Genomic DNA, 18,204 nt, shown 5'->3' with positions numbered 1-18,204 from the left:
TATAGGTAAGAAGCGGGAAGAGGTCCTACAAGCTGAATTTAGGGAGCTAGGAGTTAAATTAAAAAGCAGGACCTCAAAGGTAGTAATCTCTGGATTGCTACCAGTGCCATGTGCTAATCAGAGTAGAGGGAGCAGGATAGTTAGAATAAATACGTGGCTTGAGCAATGGTGCAAGAGGGAGGGATTCAAATTCCTGGGACATTGGAACCAGTTCTGGGGGAAGTGGGACCTGTACAAAAGGGACGGTCTGCACTTGGGCAGGACTGGAACTGATGTCCTCGGGGTAACATTTGCTAATGCAGTTCGGGAGTATTTAAACTAATATGGCAGGGGGATGGGAACCTATGCAGCGAGACAGGGCGAAGTAATATGGAGTCAGAAACAGATGGTAGAAAGGTAAAAAGCAATAGTGGAAGGCTGAGTAAACAAAGGCAAGAAACAAAAAGGGGCACACTACATCATAATTCTAAAAGGACAAAGGGTGTTAAAAAAACAAGCCAGAAGGCTTTGTGTCTTAATGCAAGGAGTATCCGTAATAAGGTGGATGAATTAACTGTGCAAATAGATGTTAACGGATATGGTGTGATTGGGATTACAGAGACGTGGCTCCAGGATGATCAGGGCTGGGAACTCAACATCCAGGGGTATTCAACATTCAGGAAGGGTAGAATAAAAGGAAAAGGAGGTGGGGAAGCATTGCTGGTTAAAGAGGAGGTTAATGCAATAGTTAGGAAGGACATTAGCTTGGATGATGTGGAATCTATATGGGTAGAGCTGCAGAACACCAAAGGGCAAAAAACGTTAGTGGGAGTTGTGTACAGACCTCCAAATAGTAGTAGTGATGTTGGGGAGGGCATCAAACAGGAAATTAGGGGGGCATGCAATAAAGGTGCAGCAGTTATCATGGGTGACTTTAATATGCATATAGATTGGGCTAACCAAACTCGAAGCCATACGGTGGAGGAGGATTTCCTGGAGTGCATAAGGGATGGTTTTCTAGACCAACATGTCGAGGAACCAACTAGGGGGGAGGCCATCTTAGACTGGGTGTTGTGTAATGAGAGAGGATTAATTAGCAATCTCATTGTCCGAGGCCCCTTGGGAAAGAGTGACCATAATATGGTGGAATTCTACATTAGGATGGAGAATGAAACAGTTAATTCAGAGACCATGGTCCAGAACTTAAAGAAGGGTGACTTTGAAGGTATGAGGCGTGAATTGGCTAGGATAGATTGGTGAATGATACTTAAGGGGTTGACTGTGGATGGGCAATGGCAGACATTTAGACACCGCATGGATGAACAACAACAATTGTACATCCCTGTCTGGCGTAAAAATAAAAAAGGGAAGGTGGCTCAACCGTGGCTATCAAGGGAAATCAGGGATACTATTAAAGCCAAGGAAGTGGCATACAAATTGGCCAGAAATAGCAGTGAACCTGGGGACTGGGAGAAATTTAGAACTCAGCAGAGGAGGACAAAGGGTTTGATTAGGGCAGGGAAAATAGAGTACGAGAGGAAGCTTGCAGGGAACATTAAGACGGACTGCAAAAGTTTCTATAGATATGTAAAGAGAAAAAGGTTAGTAAAGACAAACATAGGTCCCCTGCAGTCAGAATCAGGGGAAGTCATAACGGGGAACAAAGAAATGGCAGACTAATTGAACAAGTACTTTGGTTCGGTATTCACTAAGGAGGACACAAACAACCTTCCGGATATAAAAGGGGTCAGAGGGTTTAGTAAGAAGGAGGAACTGAGGGAAATCCTTATTAGTCAGGAAATTGTGTTGGGGAAATTGATGGGATTGAAGGCTGATACATCCCCAGGGCCTGATGGACTGCATCCCAGAGTACTTAAGGAGGTGGCCTTGGAAATAGCGGATGCATTAACAGTCATTTTCCAACATTCCATTGACTCTGGATCAGTTCCTATCGAGTGAAGGGTAGCCAATGTAACCCCACTTTTTAAAAAAGGAGGGAGAGAGAAAACAGGGAATTATCGACCGGTCAGCCTGACATCAGTAGTGGGTAAAATGATGGAATCAATTATTAAGGATGTCATAACAACGCATTTGGAAAGAGGTGACATGATAGGTCCAAATCAGCATGGATTTGTGAAAGGAAAATCATGCTTGACAAATCTTCTGGAATTTTTTGAGGATATTTCCAGTAGAGTGGACAAGGGAGAACTAGTTGATGTGGTATATTTGGACTTTCAGAAGGCTTTCGACAAGGTCCCACACAAGAGATTAACGTGCAAAGTTAAAGCACATGGGATTGGGGGTAGTGTGCTGACATGGATTGAGAACTGGTTGTCAGACAGGAAGCAAAGAGTAGGAGTAAATGGGTACTTTTCAGAATGGCAGGCAGTGACTAGTGGGGTACTGCAAGGTTCTGTGCTGGGGCCCCAGCTGTTTACATTGTACATTAATGATTTAGACGAGGGGATTAAATGTAGTATCTCCAAATTTGCGGATGACACTAAGTTGGGTGGCAGTGTGAGCTGCGAGGAGGATGCTATGAGGCTGCAGAGTGACTTGGATAGGTTAGGTGAGTGGGCAAATGCATGGCAGATGAAGTATAATGTGGATAAATGTGAGGTTATCCACTTTGGTGGTAAAAGCAGAGAGACAGACTATTATCTGAATGGTGACAGATTAGGAAAAGGAGAGGTGCAACGAGACCTGGGTGTCATGGTACATCAGTCATTGAAGGTTGGCATGCAGGTACAGCAGACAGTTAAGAAAGCAAATGGCATGTTGGCCTGCATAGCGAGGGGATTTGAGTACAGGGGCAGGGAGGTGTTACTACAGTTGTACAGGGCCTTGGTGAGGCCACACCTGGAGTATTGTGTACAGTTTTGGTCTCCTGACTTGAGGAAGGACATTCTTGCTATTGAGGGAGTGCAGCAAAGGTTTACCAGACTGATTCCCGGGATGGCGGGACTGACATATCAAGAAAGACTGGATCAACTGGGCTTGTATTCACTGGAGTTCAGAAGAATGAGAGGGGATCTCAAAGAAATGTTTAAAATTCTGACGGGTTTAGACAGGTTAGATGCAGGAAGAATGTTCCCAATGTTGGGGAAGTCCAGAACCAGGGGTCGCAGTCGAAGGATAAGGGGTAAGCCATTTAGGATGGAGATGAGGAGAAACTTCTTCACCCAGAGAGTGGTGAACCTGTGGAATTCTCTACCACAAAAAGTTGTTGAGGCCAATTCACTAAATATATTCAAAAAGGAGTTAGATGTAGTCCTTACTACTCGGGGGATCAAGGGGTATGGCGAGAAAGCAGGAATGGGGTACTGAAGTTGCATGTTTGGCCATGAACTCATTGAATGGCGGTGCAGGCTCGAAGGGCCGAATGGCCTAATCCTGCACCTATTTTCTATGTTTCTATGTTTCTATGTAATGTCAATCATGGGGGAATGGAGAACTAGGGGACGTAGTTTCAGAATAAGGGGTCGTCAATTTCAAACCGAAATGAGGAGGAATTTCTTCTCTCAGAGAGTCCTGTATCCTTGGAATTGTCTGCCACAGAGAGCTGTAGAGGCTGGGTCATTGAATATATTTAAGGTGGAGATAGACAGATTTTTTAATGATAAGGGAGTCAAGGTTTATGGGGAGCGGGCAGGGAAGTGGAGTTGATCAGATCAGCCATGATCTTATTGAATGGCGGAGCAGGCATAGAGGGGCCATATGGCCTATTCCTGCTCCTATTTCTTATGTTCTTATGCTCTATTACAAATGCGTAATAAATAATTTGAATCGATAACCCAAATATTAAAAATATATTACAAGTATATAATAATTAATATTAATCAAAGATGTGAAATATCTATCACATGCATAATAAATAATATCAATAAATAATGCAAATATTAAAGATATATTACAAATTCATAATAAATAATATAAATCCATAATACAAATAGTAAAGATACATTACAAAGAAATAATAAATTATATGAATCAGTAATGCAATATTTCAGCTTTATTATAAATGTATAATGAATAATATCAATAAGAATTGCAACTATTAAATATCTATCACAAATGCAGGATTATTAATATGAATCAGTAATGCAAATTTTCAAGATCTATTACAAAAGAATAATGAATTATATCAATCAGTAATGCAAAAATTAATTCTATATTACAAATGCATAATAAATAATACATATCCGTAATAAAAATATTAAATACTATACCAAATGCATAATAATTAATATTAATCACAGATACATATGTGAAACAGAATCTACAAGGGAGCAAGCTATCTTAGATCTGGTCCTGTGTAATGAGACAGGAATAATAAGCGATCTCCTAGTAAAAGATCCTCTCGGAATGAGTGATCACAGTATGGTTGAATTTGTAATACAGATTGAGGGTGAGGAAGTAGTGTCTCAAACGAGTGTACTATGCTTAAACAAAGGGGACTACAGTGGGATTAGGGCAGAGTTGGCTAAAGTAGACTGGAAACACAGACTAAACGGTGGCACAATTGAGGAACAGTGGAGGACTTTTAAGGAGCTCTTTCATACTGGTCAACAAAAATATATTCCAGTGAAAAAGAAGGGCGGTAAGAGAAGGGATAACCAGACGTGGATAACCAAGGAAATAAAGGAGAGTATCAAATTAAAAACGAATGCATATAAGGTGGCCAAGGTTAGTGGGAAAATAGAAGATTGGGAAAATTTTAAACGACAGCAAAGAATGACTAAGAAAGCAATAAAGAAAGGAAAGATAGATTACGAAGGTAAACTTGCGCAAAACATAAAAACGGATAGTAAAAGCTTTTACAGATATATAAAACAGAAAAGAGTGACTAAAGTAAATGTTGGTCCCTTAGAAGATGAGAAGGGGGATTTAAGAATGGGAAATGTGGAAATGGCTGAGACCTTAAACAATTATTTTGCTTCGATCTTCACAGTGGAAGACACAAAAACCATGCCAGAAATTGCTGGTCATAGGAATGTGGGAAGGGAGGACCTTGAGACAATCACTATCACTAGGGGGGTAGTGCTGGACAGGCTAATGAGACTGAAGGTAGACAAGTCCCCTGCTCCTGATGAAATGCATCCCAGAGTATTAAAAGAGATGGCGGAAGTTATAGCAGATGCATTCGTTATAATCTACCAAAATTCTCTGGACTCTGTGGAGGTACCAGCGGATTGGAAAGCAGCTAATTTAACGCCTCTGTTTAAAAAAGGGGGCAGACAAAATGCAGGTAACTATAGGCCGGTTAGTTTAACATCTGTAGTGGGGAAAATGCTTGAAACTATCATTAAGGAAGAAATAGCGGGACATCTAGATAGGAATAATGCAATCAAGCATGATTTATGAAGGGGAAATCATGTTTAACTAATTTATTGGAATTCTTTGAGGATATAACGAGCATGGTGGATAGAGGTGTACCGATGGATGTGGTGTATTTAGATTTTCAAAAGGCATTCGATAAGGTGTCATACAAAAGGTTACTGCAGAAGATAAAGGTACGTGGAGTCAGAGGAAATATATTAGCATGGATCGAGAATTGGCTGGCTAACAGAAAGCAGAGAGTCAGGATAAATGGGTCCTTTTCGGGTTGGAAATCGGTGGTTAGTGGTGTGCCACAGCGATCATAACTGTTTACAATATACATAGATGACCTGGAAGAGGGGACAGAGTGTAGTGTAACAAAATTTGCAGTGACACAAAGATTAGTGGGAAAGCGGGTTGTGTAGAGGACATAGAGAGGCTGCAAAGAGATTTCGATAGGTTAAGCGAAGGTCTAAGGTTTGGCAGATGGAATACAATTTCGGAAGTGTGAGGTCATCCATCTTGGGAAAAAAAACAGTAAAAGGGAATATTATTTGAATGGGGCGAAATTACAACATGCTGTGGTGCAGAGGGACCTGGGAGTCCTTGTGCATGAATCCCAAAAATTTAGTTTGCAGGTGCAACACGTAATCAGGAAGGCGAATGGAATGTTGGCCTTCATTGCGAGAGGGATGGAGTACAAAAGCAGGGAGCTCCTTCTGCAACTGTATAGAGTATTGGTGAGGCCGCACCTGGAGTACTGCATGCAGTTTTGGTCACCTTACTTAAGGAAGGATATACTAGCTTTGGAGGGGGTACAGAGATGATTCACGAGGCTGATTCCGGAGAGGAGGGGGTTACCTTATGATGATAGATTGAGCAGACTGGGTCTTTACTCGTTGGAGTTCAGAAGGATGAGGGGTGATCTTATAGAAACATTTAAAATAATGAAAGGGATAGACAAGATAGAGGCAGAGAAGTTGTTTCCACTGGTAGGGGAGACTAGAACTAGGGGGCACAGCCTCAAAATACGGGGGAGCCAATTTAAAACCGAGTTGAGATGGAATTTCTTCTCCCAGAGGATTGTGAATCTGTGGAATTCTCTGCCCAAGGAAGCAGTTGAGGCTAGCTCATTGAATGTATCCAAGTCACAGATAGATAGATAGATTTTTAACCAATAAGGGAATTAAGGGTTATGGGGAGCGGGCGGGTAAGTGGAGCTGAGTCCACAGCCAGATCAGCTATGATCTTGTTGAATGGCAGAGCAGGCTCGAGGGGCTAGATGGCCTACTCCTGTTCCTAATTCTTACGTTCTGATGTTCTTAAACATCGATCACAAATGCATTATAAATATTATGAATCAATCATGAAAATATTCAAGAATCATTACAAATGCATATTATGAATCAGTAATAACAAAAATAAAGATATATAACAAATGTGTAACACATTACATCAATCTGAAATGCAAAAATTAAAGGTATGTTACAAATGCATAATAATTAATATAAATCAACCATACAAGTGTTAAATATCTATCGCAATGCATAATAAACAAATAATATAAATCAATAATATTGAAGATATATTAAAATGCTTATTATATAACATGAATCAAGTATTACAGTTTAGTACAAATGCATCTTAAATAATATCAATCAGGAATAATAAAGTATATCAGTTATGCAAAAATTAGTGATATATTACAAATGAATAATAAATAATATCAATCAGAATTGCGAATGTTAAATATCTATGACAAATGTATCATAAATCCCATGAATTAGGAATGCCAAAATTAAAGATAGATTACAGATGCATAATAAATAATATCAATCAGTATTGCAAATATGAAATATCTGTCACAATTTCATATTATGAATCAATAATGCAAGTATTAAATATCTATCACAAATGTATAATGAATAATGTAAATGAATAATGCAAATATTTAAGATATGTTAAAAATGCATATTATATAATATGAATCAATAATGCAAGTATTAAAGGCGCTTACAAATGGATAATAAATAATATCAATCAGTCATGCAAAAATTAACGATATACAACAAATGGATAATAGATATTATCAATTGGTAATGAAAATATTCAAGACCTTATTCAAGACCTCAAGATCTTGAAAATATTCAAGATATTACAAATGCATAATAAATAAAATAAATCAGTGATGCAAATATTAAAGATACATTACAAAGGATATCAATCAGTAATTCCAAAATTAATGATGTATTAAAAATGCATATTATATAATATGAATCAATAATGCAAGTATTAAAGTCTATTACAAAAGCATAATAAATAATATTAATCAGTAATACAAATATTAAAATATCTATTACAAATGATTAATAAATATCAACAACCACAACAACAACAACTTGTATTAATATAGCACCTTTAACATAGTAAATCGTCCCAAGATGTTTCACAAGTGTGTTATCAGACAACAATTTGACACCGAGCCAAATAACTAGATGACCAAAAGCTTGGTCAGAGAGGTAGGTTTTAAGGAGCGTCTTAAAGAAGGAAAGAGAGGAACAGCGGCAGAGAGCTTTAGGGAGGGAATTTTAGAGCTGGGGCCCAAGCAACTGAAGGCACGGCCATCCATGGTTGAGCGATTATAATCAGGGATGCTCAAGAGGGCAGAACTAGAGGAGCGCAGACATCTCTGGTGTTGTGGGACTGGAGAAGATTACAGTGCTAAGTAGGGACGCAGACCACGGAGGGATTTGAAAATAAGGATGAGAATTTTGAAATTGAGCTGTTCCTTAACCGGAAGCCAATGTAGGTCAGCGAGCACAGGGGGTGACGGGTGAACGGGACTTGGTGTGAGTTAGGACACGGAGCAGCCGAGTTTTGGATGATCTCAAGTTTATGTAGGGTAGAATGTGGGAGTGCAGCCAGGAGTGCTTTGGAGTAGTCAGGTCTAGATGTAACAAAGGCATGGATGAGAGTTTCAGCTACAGATGAGCTGAGGCAGTGCGAAGGCGGGCGATGTTACGGAGGTGGAAATAAGGAGTTTTAGTTGTTCCGTTGCTATGTGGTCGAAAGCTCATTTCAGGGTCAAAAATGACACCGAGGTTGCAAACAGTGTAGCTCAGCCTCAGACAAATGCTAGGGAGGGGGATGGAGTCAGTGACGAGGGAACGGAGTTTGTGGTGGGGACTAAAGACGATGGCTTCGGTCTTCCCAATATATAATTGGAGAAAATTTCTGCTCATCCAGTACTGGATGTCGGACAAGCAGTCTGACAATCAATAATGCAGATATTAAATATGCATAATAAATTATATGAATCAATAATTCAAAAATTAAAGATATATTATAAATGCATACTAAATATGAATCGATATTACAAATATTAAAGATATATTGCAAATGCATAATGAAACGAAAATTGTGGCCTCTCCAGGCGCGTACGACGTGCGTACACACAAAGAGGCTTCGCCAACGCTAGTTCTCAGCGCACATCGCATCACCGGGAGAAGGACATCCGCTGGGCAGAGATGGGGACTATTTGCCCAACTCTTACCCAGCGAATGTCCTTCAAACTCTTACACCTGATAAAAGCAGACGTATAGCCTACTTTTACCAGTGTAAGAGTTTTAAAGCAGAGAAAAAAATTACTTATAAGTGCATAAGGGAGTCAAGGGTTATGGGGAGCGGGCAAGGAAGCCAAGATCAGATCAGCCATGATCTTACTGAATGGCGGAGCAGGCTCGAGGAGCCAGCCGCCTACTCCTGCTCCTATTTCTTATGTTCTTATTTTTATATTAAAAAAAGCTGTCTATGAAGAGAAGTTTATTTTGAACACTATTAAAACATTTTTTTTTAATTCACCAAACTAAAATTTTCTCTGAAACATTTAATTTAATGCAATTTCTATTAACTTAAAAAAATGAAGTGTTTTCTTTATTTATGTCGGTGTTTCATTTGATTTTAGGGATATTCTCATTGACAGTAACTGAGCTCGGAGCTCCCATTACTATGCACGAGTATACTACATTGTGATTGGTGGTCCCGGCCCGCGTGATCCCAGGACACACATACGATCCTGCAAGAGATGTTTCCGTACGCTGGACTGTGCAGCTGGGCCTCACAGCACAAGTCTATGTTCCTCCGGAACCACCAGGTATTTTCATAAAAAGAATTTTGATCGGAGGTGTCCTCCGACTGCAATTTTCCCCCAATAAATAAAATCAATAATGCAAGTATTAAAGCCTATAACAAAGGCATAATAAATAATATCAATAATGCAAGTATTAAAGTCTATAACAAATTAATAATAAATAATATCAATCACTGCTGCAAATATTAATGATATATTACAAATGCTGAATTTTTACATCTGTTCAGTAATTAAGAGTATACTTGTAGTATTGTGTAAGTATGTACGCATGGAATTACGATGAATTTACAGCACAGAAAGAGGCCATTTTGCTGAACTGGTCCTAACGCTTTTATGCTCTACACGAGCCTCCTCCCACCCATCTTCATCGAACTCTATCAACATATCCTTCTATTCCTTTCCCTCTGTGCGTTCATCGAGCTCAGCCGTGAATAATCTCTGCCAATCGCCTCAGCCTCGCTGAGTGGTGGCGAGCTCCACATTCTCACCACTCTCTGGGTAAAGAAGTTTCTCCCGAATTCGCTACTGGATTTATTAGTGACGATCTTATATTGATGGCTCCCGCGATCTCGTCTCACCCATAAGTGGAAACATCTTCTGTACGTTTACTGTCATCATTTTAAAGACCTCTGTCAGGTTCCCTCCTTCAGCCTTATCTTTTTCAGAGAAAAGAGCCCCAACCAGTTCAGTCTTTCCTGAGAGTTATAACATCTCAGTTCTGGTATCATCTTGTCAATTCTTTATTCCACCCTCTGAAGTGCCTCGACATCCTTTTTGTGTAATATGGTGTAAGATTACAAAATTTGTGGAAACCACCCCCCCCTAGTGTTTGGACTCACTGAAAAGGAAATTCGATTTGGGCCTATTAAACAGAAAGTTTGGGATCCTAAAATGCATATGGAAGAAATCCACGAGTCTTAACCAAGTTTGGGATTTTAAAAGGCATGTTTGGGCCTGTGGGGAACAGCTGCAGAAACAGAGGGGCGGGATCAACCTTTACCTTTAGAATTTGGATATTGTAGCGAATCAGTTTGTCTGGGGGAGCTGTTTAATCATAGTCAGGCTCCCAGAAAACATTAGCATTTAAACAATCGACCACGGAAGAAACATTATCCACCCCACCCACAGGACCCAAATATTCCAACACCTTTTCGACATGCATAGAAATATCGGGCTCAGCCCAGACTTCCCGAAGCCAAAGCAGTGCTATTACAATGGACAAGGGCTCTTCAGCTCATAAATAAGGAGCAATGCGATCCCAAAGTCTATCAATGCCAGATTGAAACATTTAATCAAGTTTCAGTTAGCTAGCCCGCCAAAACTTAAACAAACAAGACCACTTAAAATCAATGGGCAGCAAAGCTCAAGCAAAAGAAACGTTAGATTTGGCCCGAAGATTAAGTAGCCTCTCAGAGTATAACTGAGGGTCTATCATACCAAGAGAACTATTCTAACCATCGCTTTGGAACAACAAGATCAAGATCGAGAGCACACAGCGAGAAAACACAGGAAGGAACATCACGACATCGGATAAACGAGCTTCAAGAAAACCAATCAGTGGAACATCAATACCAACTGACTTGGTAACAGCCATCAACCGGACCACCGCGACCGACAAAACCAACCAGGAAAATCAACTACCAAGAAAACCGGGGTCCATGCAAGTTTTCCACTCTACAATTTGTGCCTAGACTATCCAGCGGGTAAAAATTACCTAAAGAACTTAAAACCCTACTGATAACAAAGGAAATCGGGTACTCACCAGAGATAAATCCAAAACGTGTCTAACTGCATCAGCGGACTCACCCCAACTGACTTCAATACGCAGCAGAGGTCTTCTACCACGTCCGGGATACGGCAAGGCAAACCGGCTATAACCAAAGAACCCCGAAACCGCGAAACAGCCCTAGCTGTCAAAGGAAGGATCTGGTGAGCATTAATCCCTGGCACCCTAGAGTTTGACCTAGTCAGAGAGTATATGGGAAGTGGGAGGTATTTCCGCTGTGTTTATTACCCGTAATAAAGTATTCTCCATTATTTAGAACTCTTTTGTAAGATTTCACACTTTTATTGGAGTGTATGTGTGTTATTTGCTTTCTTGAATAAAACCCAAACCTTCTTTGTACAAAACAGTTGTCTGCTGTACTTTATCACACCCTGATTAATAAATCCATGGTCAAGAACCAGGGAGTGGGAGTGACTCGAAACCGCTCCGGGTCAGGAAGTCGAGCTGACAGATCCACCACCCCCTACAAAACTGCGCACAGAAATGATGGAATACCTATCACAAATGCATAGGTTTTAAATCTGATCACTAATTAAAAGTATAAGTAATAGGAATGTAAGAATGTCAATGTAAACTCCATGTTTGAACCTCCCCAATCAGATTTCCCTGAAACTGCCCTAATGGAAATCACAAACCAGAAGCGCCTTGAGAGGATTTTCTACATAAAGACATTAAATAAACATGGTGCGGTTTGTTAAAATGAAAATGACTTACTCAGGTAAACCAGAATCAGCAGCAGAGTCCTCATCGTACTGGGGGATATTCTGGAAGTGAAAACAGGGAATTATTATGAGAGAGTTGGGGGGATAATGGGGTCCGAGGGAACTTTAAATAGGGAGTTGGACAGGTGGGTATATCAATTTATAATTGGGGAGCTCCACCTCTCTCCCTCACTGGGACACCGGCAGACTTTCGATATAAACTCCATATTCTGCCCCACCACATCCCTCAACCTGCCCAAATGCATTGCCCGCCATGGCTCAGTGGCTAGCACACTCGCCTCTGAGTCAGAAGGTGTTGGGATCAAGTCCCACTCCAGAGACTCGAGAAACAAATCCAGGCTGACACTCCCAGTGCAGAGGTGAGCTCTCCCTCGCTCCCTCATTGGGACCCTACAGACAGAGGTGAGCTCTCTCTCTCCCTCACTGGTCCCTATAGACAGAGGTAAGCTTTCCCTCTCTCCCTCACTGGGACCCTACAGACAGAGGTGAGCTCTAACTCGCTCCCTCACTGGGACCCTACAGACAGACGGGAGTTCTCTCCCTCTCTCCCTCACTGGGACCCTACAGACAGAGGTAAGCTCTCCCTCTCTCCCTCACTGGGACCCTACAGACAGAGGTAAGCTCTCCCTCTCTCCCTCACGGGGACCCTGCCGACAGAGGTGAGCTCTCCCTCTCTCCCTCACTGGTCCCTACAGGCAGAGATGTGCACTCCCTCTCTCCCTCACTGGGACTCTACAGACAGAGGTAAGCTCTCCCTCTCTCCCTCACGGGGACCCTACAGACAGAGGTGAGCGCCACCTCCTTACAAACACCAGTCCTTGATAAACACCAGTACATTGTCTCTCAATCCAGTCTCCCTGTGTCGACCCGCTTCATTACTGAACCCTGTATCGGGACTGGACAAGAGGTACACACACCTGAATCCCTACTCAGCAAGTGACAAATCCTGAGCTGGTTCTAACAGCCCATTCATACCCGACTGCTTACCAGAATCTCCAAAGGCGGTGTCGCTGTGTGAGCTGCAGAGTTCTGATCACCTGCAACCTTCTCAGTCCCAGGTACAGCCCGCTGTGAGCAATGTCCCAGGTACAGCCCGCTATGAGCGATGTCAGGCTCAGTGACAGCTCATCTAACCAAACCCTCAACATCAGAGGTAGATGTGACTGATGGCAGTGCTGATTGGCTGACACATTATCATTGACTAATGCTCTATAATATGCTAGAATCCATGCAAATGAAAGAGTTTCAGTCAAATGATCTGAGGTAATCAAACATGTAAATATCTCTCTGGGCCCATGGTAACCTGCTGTAACAGAATTTGTCTTCAGCTGCCCAGCATGAAGGGTATAGGGACAATGGGACTGGGGAGGGTCTAAGCATGTTATGGTCAGTATTGGGGAATGGTCTGTGTGTGTACTGAAATTTTAATGTACGTAAGAACATAAACAATAGGAGCAGAGTCCGTCAATGAAGCAGTCCATGCCCGCATGCAGCAACATTCAGGCTTGGGCTGAGAAGTGAAAAGTAACATTTGCGCCCACAAGTGCCAACAAGAGAAAGTCTAACCACTGCCCCTTGACATTCAACGGCATTACCATCGCCGAATCCCCCACCATCAACATCCTGGGGGTCACCATTGACCAGAAACTTAACTGGATCAGCCACATAAATACTGTGACAACAAGGACAGGTCAGAGGCTGGGTATTCTGTGGTGAGTGTCTCACCTCCTGACTCCCCAAAGCCTTTCCACCATCTACAAGGCGCAAGTAGGGCGTGTGATGGAATACTCTCCACTTGCCTGGATGAGTGCAGCTCCAACAACATTCAAGAAGCTTCACACCATGCAGGACAAAGAAGTCCGCCTGATTGGCACCCCATCCACCACCTTCAACGTTCACTCCCTCCTCCACCGGTATACCATGGCTGCAGTGTGCACCATCTACAAGATGCACTGCAGCAACTCGCAAGACTTCTTCGGCAACAACTCCCAAACCCGTGACCTTTGCCACCTAGGACAAGGGCAGCAGATGCAAGGGAACACCACCACCTCCACATTCCCCTCCAAGTCACACACCATCCTGACTTAGAAATATATAGCTATTCCTTCATCGTTGCTGGGTCAAAATCCTGGAACTCCCTCCCTAACAGCACTGTGGGAGTACCTTCACCACACGGACTACAGTGGTTCAAGAAGGTGGCTCACCACCACCTTCTCAATTAGGGGGATGGGCAATAAATGCCTGCCTTGGCAGCGAAGCCTTCATCCCGGAATTAATTTTAAAAAATAGGGCCTCGCGAGCCTGCTTCACCATTCAATAAGATCATGGCTGATCTTCTACCTCAACTCCACCTTTCAGCCCGATTCCCATATCCCTTGGCTCCCTTCGTGCCCAAACATCTATCAATCACAGTCTTGAATATACTCAAAGACTGAGCATCAACAGCCCTATGGGGCAGAGAATTCCAAAGATTCACCACCCTCTGAGTGAAGAAATTTCTCCTCATCTCAGTCCTAATTGGTCCAGCCTTGATGGTGAGACTGTGACCCTTTGTTCTGGACTCATCACCCAGGGGAAACAACCTCTCAGCATTAACCCTGTCAAGCCCTCTAATAATTTTATCTGTTTCAATGAGATCACCCCTCATTCTTCTAAACTACAGAGAATAGAGGCCGCTCTACTCAGGTTCTCATCCCAGGGATCAATCAAGTGAACCTTCTTTGCACTCCTTCGAAAGCAAGTATATCCTTCCTTAGGAAAGGAGACCAAAACTGTGCACAGTATTCCAGGTGTGGTCCCACCAAAGCCCTGTACAATTGTAGCAGGACTTCCTTACTCTTACACACCAACCGCCTCGCAATGAAACAGAAACAACAACTTGCATTTATATAGCGTCTTTAATGGAGGCAAAGGAATTGAGTATAATACCTCCAAGTTTGCAGATGACACTAAACTGGGTGGCGGTGTGAGCTGTGAGGGGGATGCTAGGAGGCTGCAGGGTGACTTGGACAGGTTAGGTCAGTGGGCAAATGCATGGCAGATGCAGTATAATGTGGATAATTGTGAGGTTATCCACTTTGGGGGCAAAAACGCAAAGACAGAATACTATCTGAATGGCGGCAGATTAGGAAAAGGAGAGGTGCAACGAGACCTGGGTGTCATGGTACATCAGTCATTGAAAGTTGGCATACAGGTATAGCAGGCGGTGAAGAAGGCAAATGGTATGTTGGCCTTCATAGCTAGAGGACTTGAGTATAGAAGCAGGGAGGTCTTACTGCAGTTGTACAGGGCCTTGGTGAGGCCTCACCTGGAATATTGTGTTCAGTTTTGGTCTCCTAATCTGAGGAAGGATGTTCTTGCTATTGAGGGAGTGCAGCGAAGGTTCACCAGACTGATTCCCGGGATGGCAGGACTGACATATGAGGAGAGACTGGATCACTGGGCCTTTATTCATTGGAGTTTGGAAGGATGAGAGGGGATCTCATAGAAACGTATAAGATTCTGATGGGTTAGATGCGGGAAGAATGTTCCCGATGTTGGGGAAGTCCAGAACCAGGGAACATAGTCTTAGGATAAGGGGTAGGGCATTTAGGACTGAGATGAGGAGAAACTTCTTCACTCAGAGAGTTGTTAACCTGTGGAATTCTCTGCCGCAGAGAGTTGTTGATGCCAGTTCATTGGATATATTCAAGAGGGAGTTAGATATGGCCCTTACGGTTAAGAGGATCAAGGTGTATGGAGAGAAAGCAGGAAAGGGGTACTGAGGGAATGATCAGCCATGGTCTTATTGAATGGTAGTGCAGGCTCGAAGGGCCGAATGGCCGACTCCTGCACCTATTTTCTATGTTTTTATGTTTCAAAATGTTCCAAGGCGCTTCACAGTAGTGATAGAAGAGAAAACAGATACATTTTGACACCGAGCCACAGAAGAAGAAATTACAGTATCTGACCAAAACCTTGGTTAAAGAGGTCGGTTTTACGGAGCGTCTTAAAGGAAAAAAGAGAGGTGGCGAGGCGGGGAGGTTTAGGGAGGGAGTTCCAGAGCTTGGGGCCCGGCCACCGATGGTTGAGTGATTATAAGCAGGGATGCTCAGGAAGGCAGAATTAGAGGAGCACAGACATCTCGGGGGGTTGTGAGGCTGGAGGAGATTACAGAGATAGGGAGGGACGAGGGCTATGGAGGGATTTGTAAACAAGGATGAGAATTTTGAAATAAAGGCATTGTTTAACCGGGAGCCAATGTAGGTCAATGTAGGGGAGGATGGGTGAGCGGGACTTGATGTGAGTTCGGACACAGGGCAGCCGAGTTTTGAATCACCTCTAGTTTCCATAGAGTAGAATGTGGGAGGCCAACCAGGAGTGAATTGGAAAAGTCAAGTCGAGAGGTAACAAAGACATGGATGAGGGTTGCAGCAGCAAATGAGCCGAGTCAAGGGTGGAGGCGGGCAATGTTACGGAGGTGGAAATAGATAGTTTTAGTTATGCTGCGGATATTTGGCCGGAAGATCATTTCGGGGTCAAATATGACACCAAGTTTGCAAACAGCCTGGTTCAGCCTCAGACAGATGCTCGGGAGAGGGATGGAGTGGTTAGGGAACGCAGTTTGTGGCGGGGACCGAATACAATGGCTTAGGTCTTCGCAATATCTAATTGGAGAAAATTTCTGCTCATCCAGTACTGGATGTCAGACAACGCAGTCTGACAATTAGAGACTGAGGAGAGGTCGAGAGAAGTAGTGGAGAGATAGAGCTGGGTGTCGTCAGCGTACATGTGGAAACTGACTCTGTGTTTTCGGATGATGTCGCCAAGGGTCAGCACATAGATGAGAAATAGGAGGGGCCAAGGATATATCTTTGCGGGACACCAGAGGTAACGATGCCGGGGTGGGAAGAGAAGCCATTGCAGGTGATTCTCTGGCTACGATTAGTTAGATCAGAATGGAACCAGGCGAGTGCAGTCCCACCCAGCTGGACGATGGTGGAGGAGGAGGGAGCGATCAACCGTGTCAAAGACTGCAGCAAGGTCCAGGAAGACGAGGAGGGATAGTTTACCTTTGTCACAGTCACAAAGGATGTCATTTGTGACTTTGGTGAGAGCCGTTTCAGTACTATGGCAAGAGCGAAAACTGGATTGAAGGGATTCAACCATGGAGTTCTGGGAAAGAAGGTCACAAATTTGGGAGGCGACAACACGTTCAAGGAATTTGGAAAGGAAAGGGAAGTTGGAGATGGGGCAGTAGCTAGCAAGCACAGTGCGGTCAAGGTTGTTTGAGGACAGGGGTGATAATGGCAGATTTGAGGAAGAGGGGAACAGTACTTGAGGAGAGAGAACTGTTAACAATGTTGGCTAACATGGGAGCCAAAAAAGGAAGTTGGGTGGTGAGCAGTTTGGTTGGAATAGCATCAGGGGAGCAGGAAATGGGTCTCATGGACAAGCTGAGCTTGGGGAGATCAAGAAGGGAGATCAAAGAGAAACTGGAGGAAGATGTGAGTTTAGGGCTAGGGCAGGGGGAGCCTTAGAGGAAGTTTGGCCCAACATATCGCTTGCCTTCCTGATTGCTTGCTGTACCTGTATGTTAACTTTCTGTGATTCGTGTGCAAGGACACCTAAATCCCACTGAATACCAACATTTACTAGTCTCTCACCTTTAAAATATATTCTGCTTTTCATAGGTTCCATAGACTTTCCTTGCATTCCCTCGTGTATAGAATTGGGATTGACAGCTTTTTGTTGGGTAAGGGTATTGAGGGTTACGGAACCAAGGCGGGTATTTGGGGTTAAGGTACAGATCAGCCATGATCTGATCGAATGCTGGAGCAGGCTGGAGCTGGAGCGGTTAAATTGCCACTTCCTGTTCCTATGTTTCCGTGTTGCTATGACTCTCAGAATTCTGTCTCTTTACAACCTACTTTGCATTAGTTGTGAAATGTGCTTCTGAGACCTTTAGCAGAACATATCCGTGCTTCTGATTTAGAAACATAGACAATAGGTGCAGGAGTAGGCCAGTCGGCCCTTCGAGCCTGCATCACCATTCAATAAGTTTTTTGGCTGATCATTCACCCCAGTACCCCTTTCCTGCTTTCTCGCCCTACCCCTTGATCCCTTTAGCCATATTCTCTCTTGAATATATCCAATGAACTGGCATCAACAACTCTCTGCGGTAGGGATTTCCACAGATGAACACAGGCTTCTCCTCATCTCAGTCCTAAATGGCTTACCCATTATCCTTAGACTATGTCCCCTGGTTC

General features: G+C 43.0%; 1 protein-coding gene across 3 annotated transcripts in view; it reads right to left on the bottom strand.

Annotated features, from left to right (window-relative positions):
- The window catches only part of LOC139276839 (serine-rich 25 kDa antigen protein-like), a 130,533-nt gene that overhangs the window by 29,233 nt on the left and 83,096 nt on the right, over positions 1-18,204 (bottom strand). For 2 of the 3 annotated variants that reach the window (XM_070894870.1, XM_070894939.1), the window contains exon 2: positions 11,949-11,998. In XM_070894870.1, the coding sequence (XP_070750971.1) occupies positions 11,949-11,998 (50 nt within the window). Of the gene's footprint in view, positions 1-11,948; positions 11,999-12,943; positions 13,054-18,204 lie in introns of those variants that run through there. The other variant, XM_070895003.1, reaches the window with a different exon arrangement.

The sequence above is a fragment of the Pristiophorus japonicus genome, chromosome 1 (genome assembly GCF_044704955.1).
Source record: "Pristiophorus japonicus isolate sPriJap1 chromosome 1, sPriJap1.hap1, whole genome shotgun sequence".
Taxonomy (NCBI): domain Eukaryota; kingdom Metazoa; phylum Chordata; class Chondrichthyes; family Pristiophoridae; genus Pristiophorus; species Pristiophorus japonicus.
The sequence above is the reverse complement of the archived record's forward strand: the minus strand, read 5'-3'. Positions and strand labels throughout refer to the sequence as shown.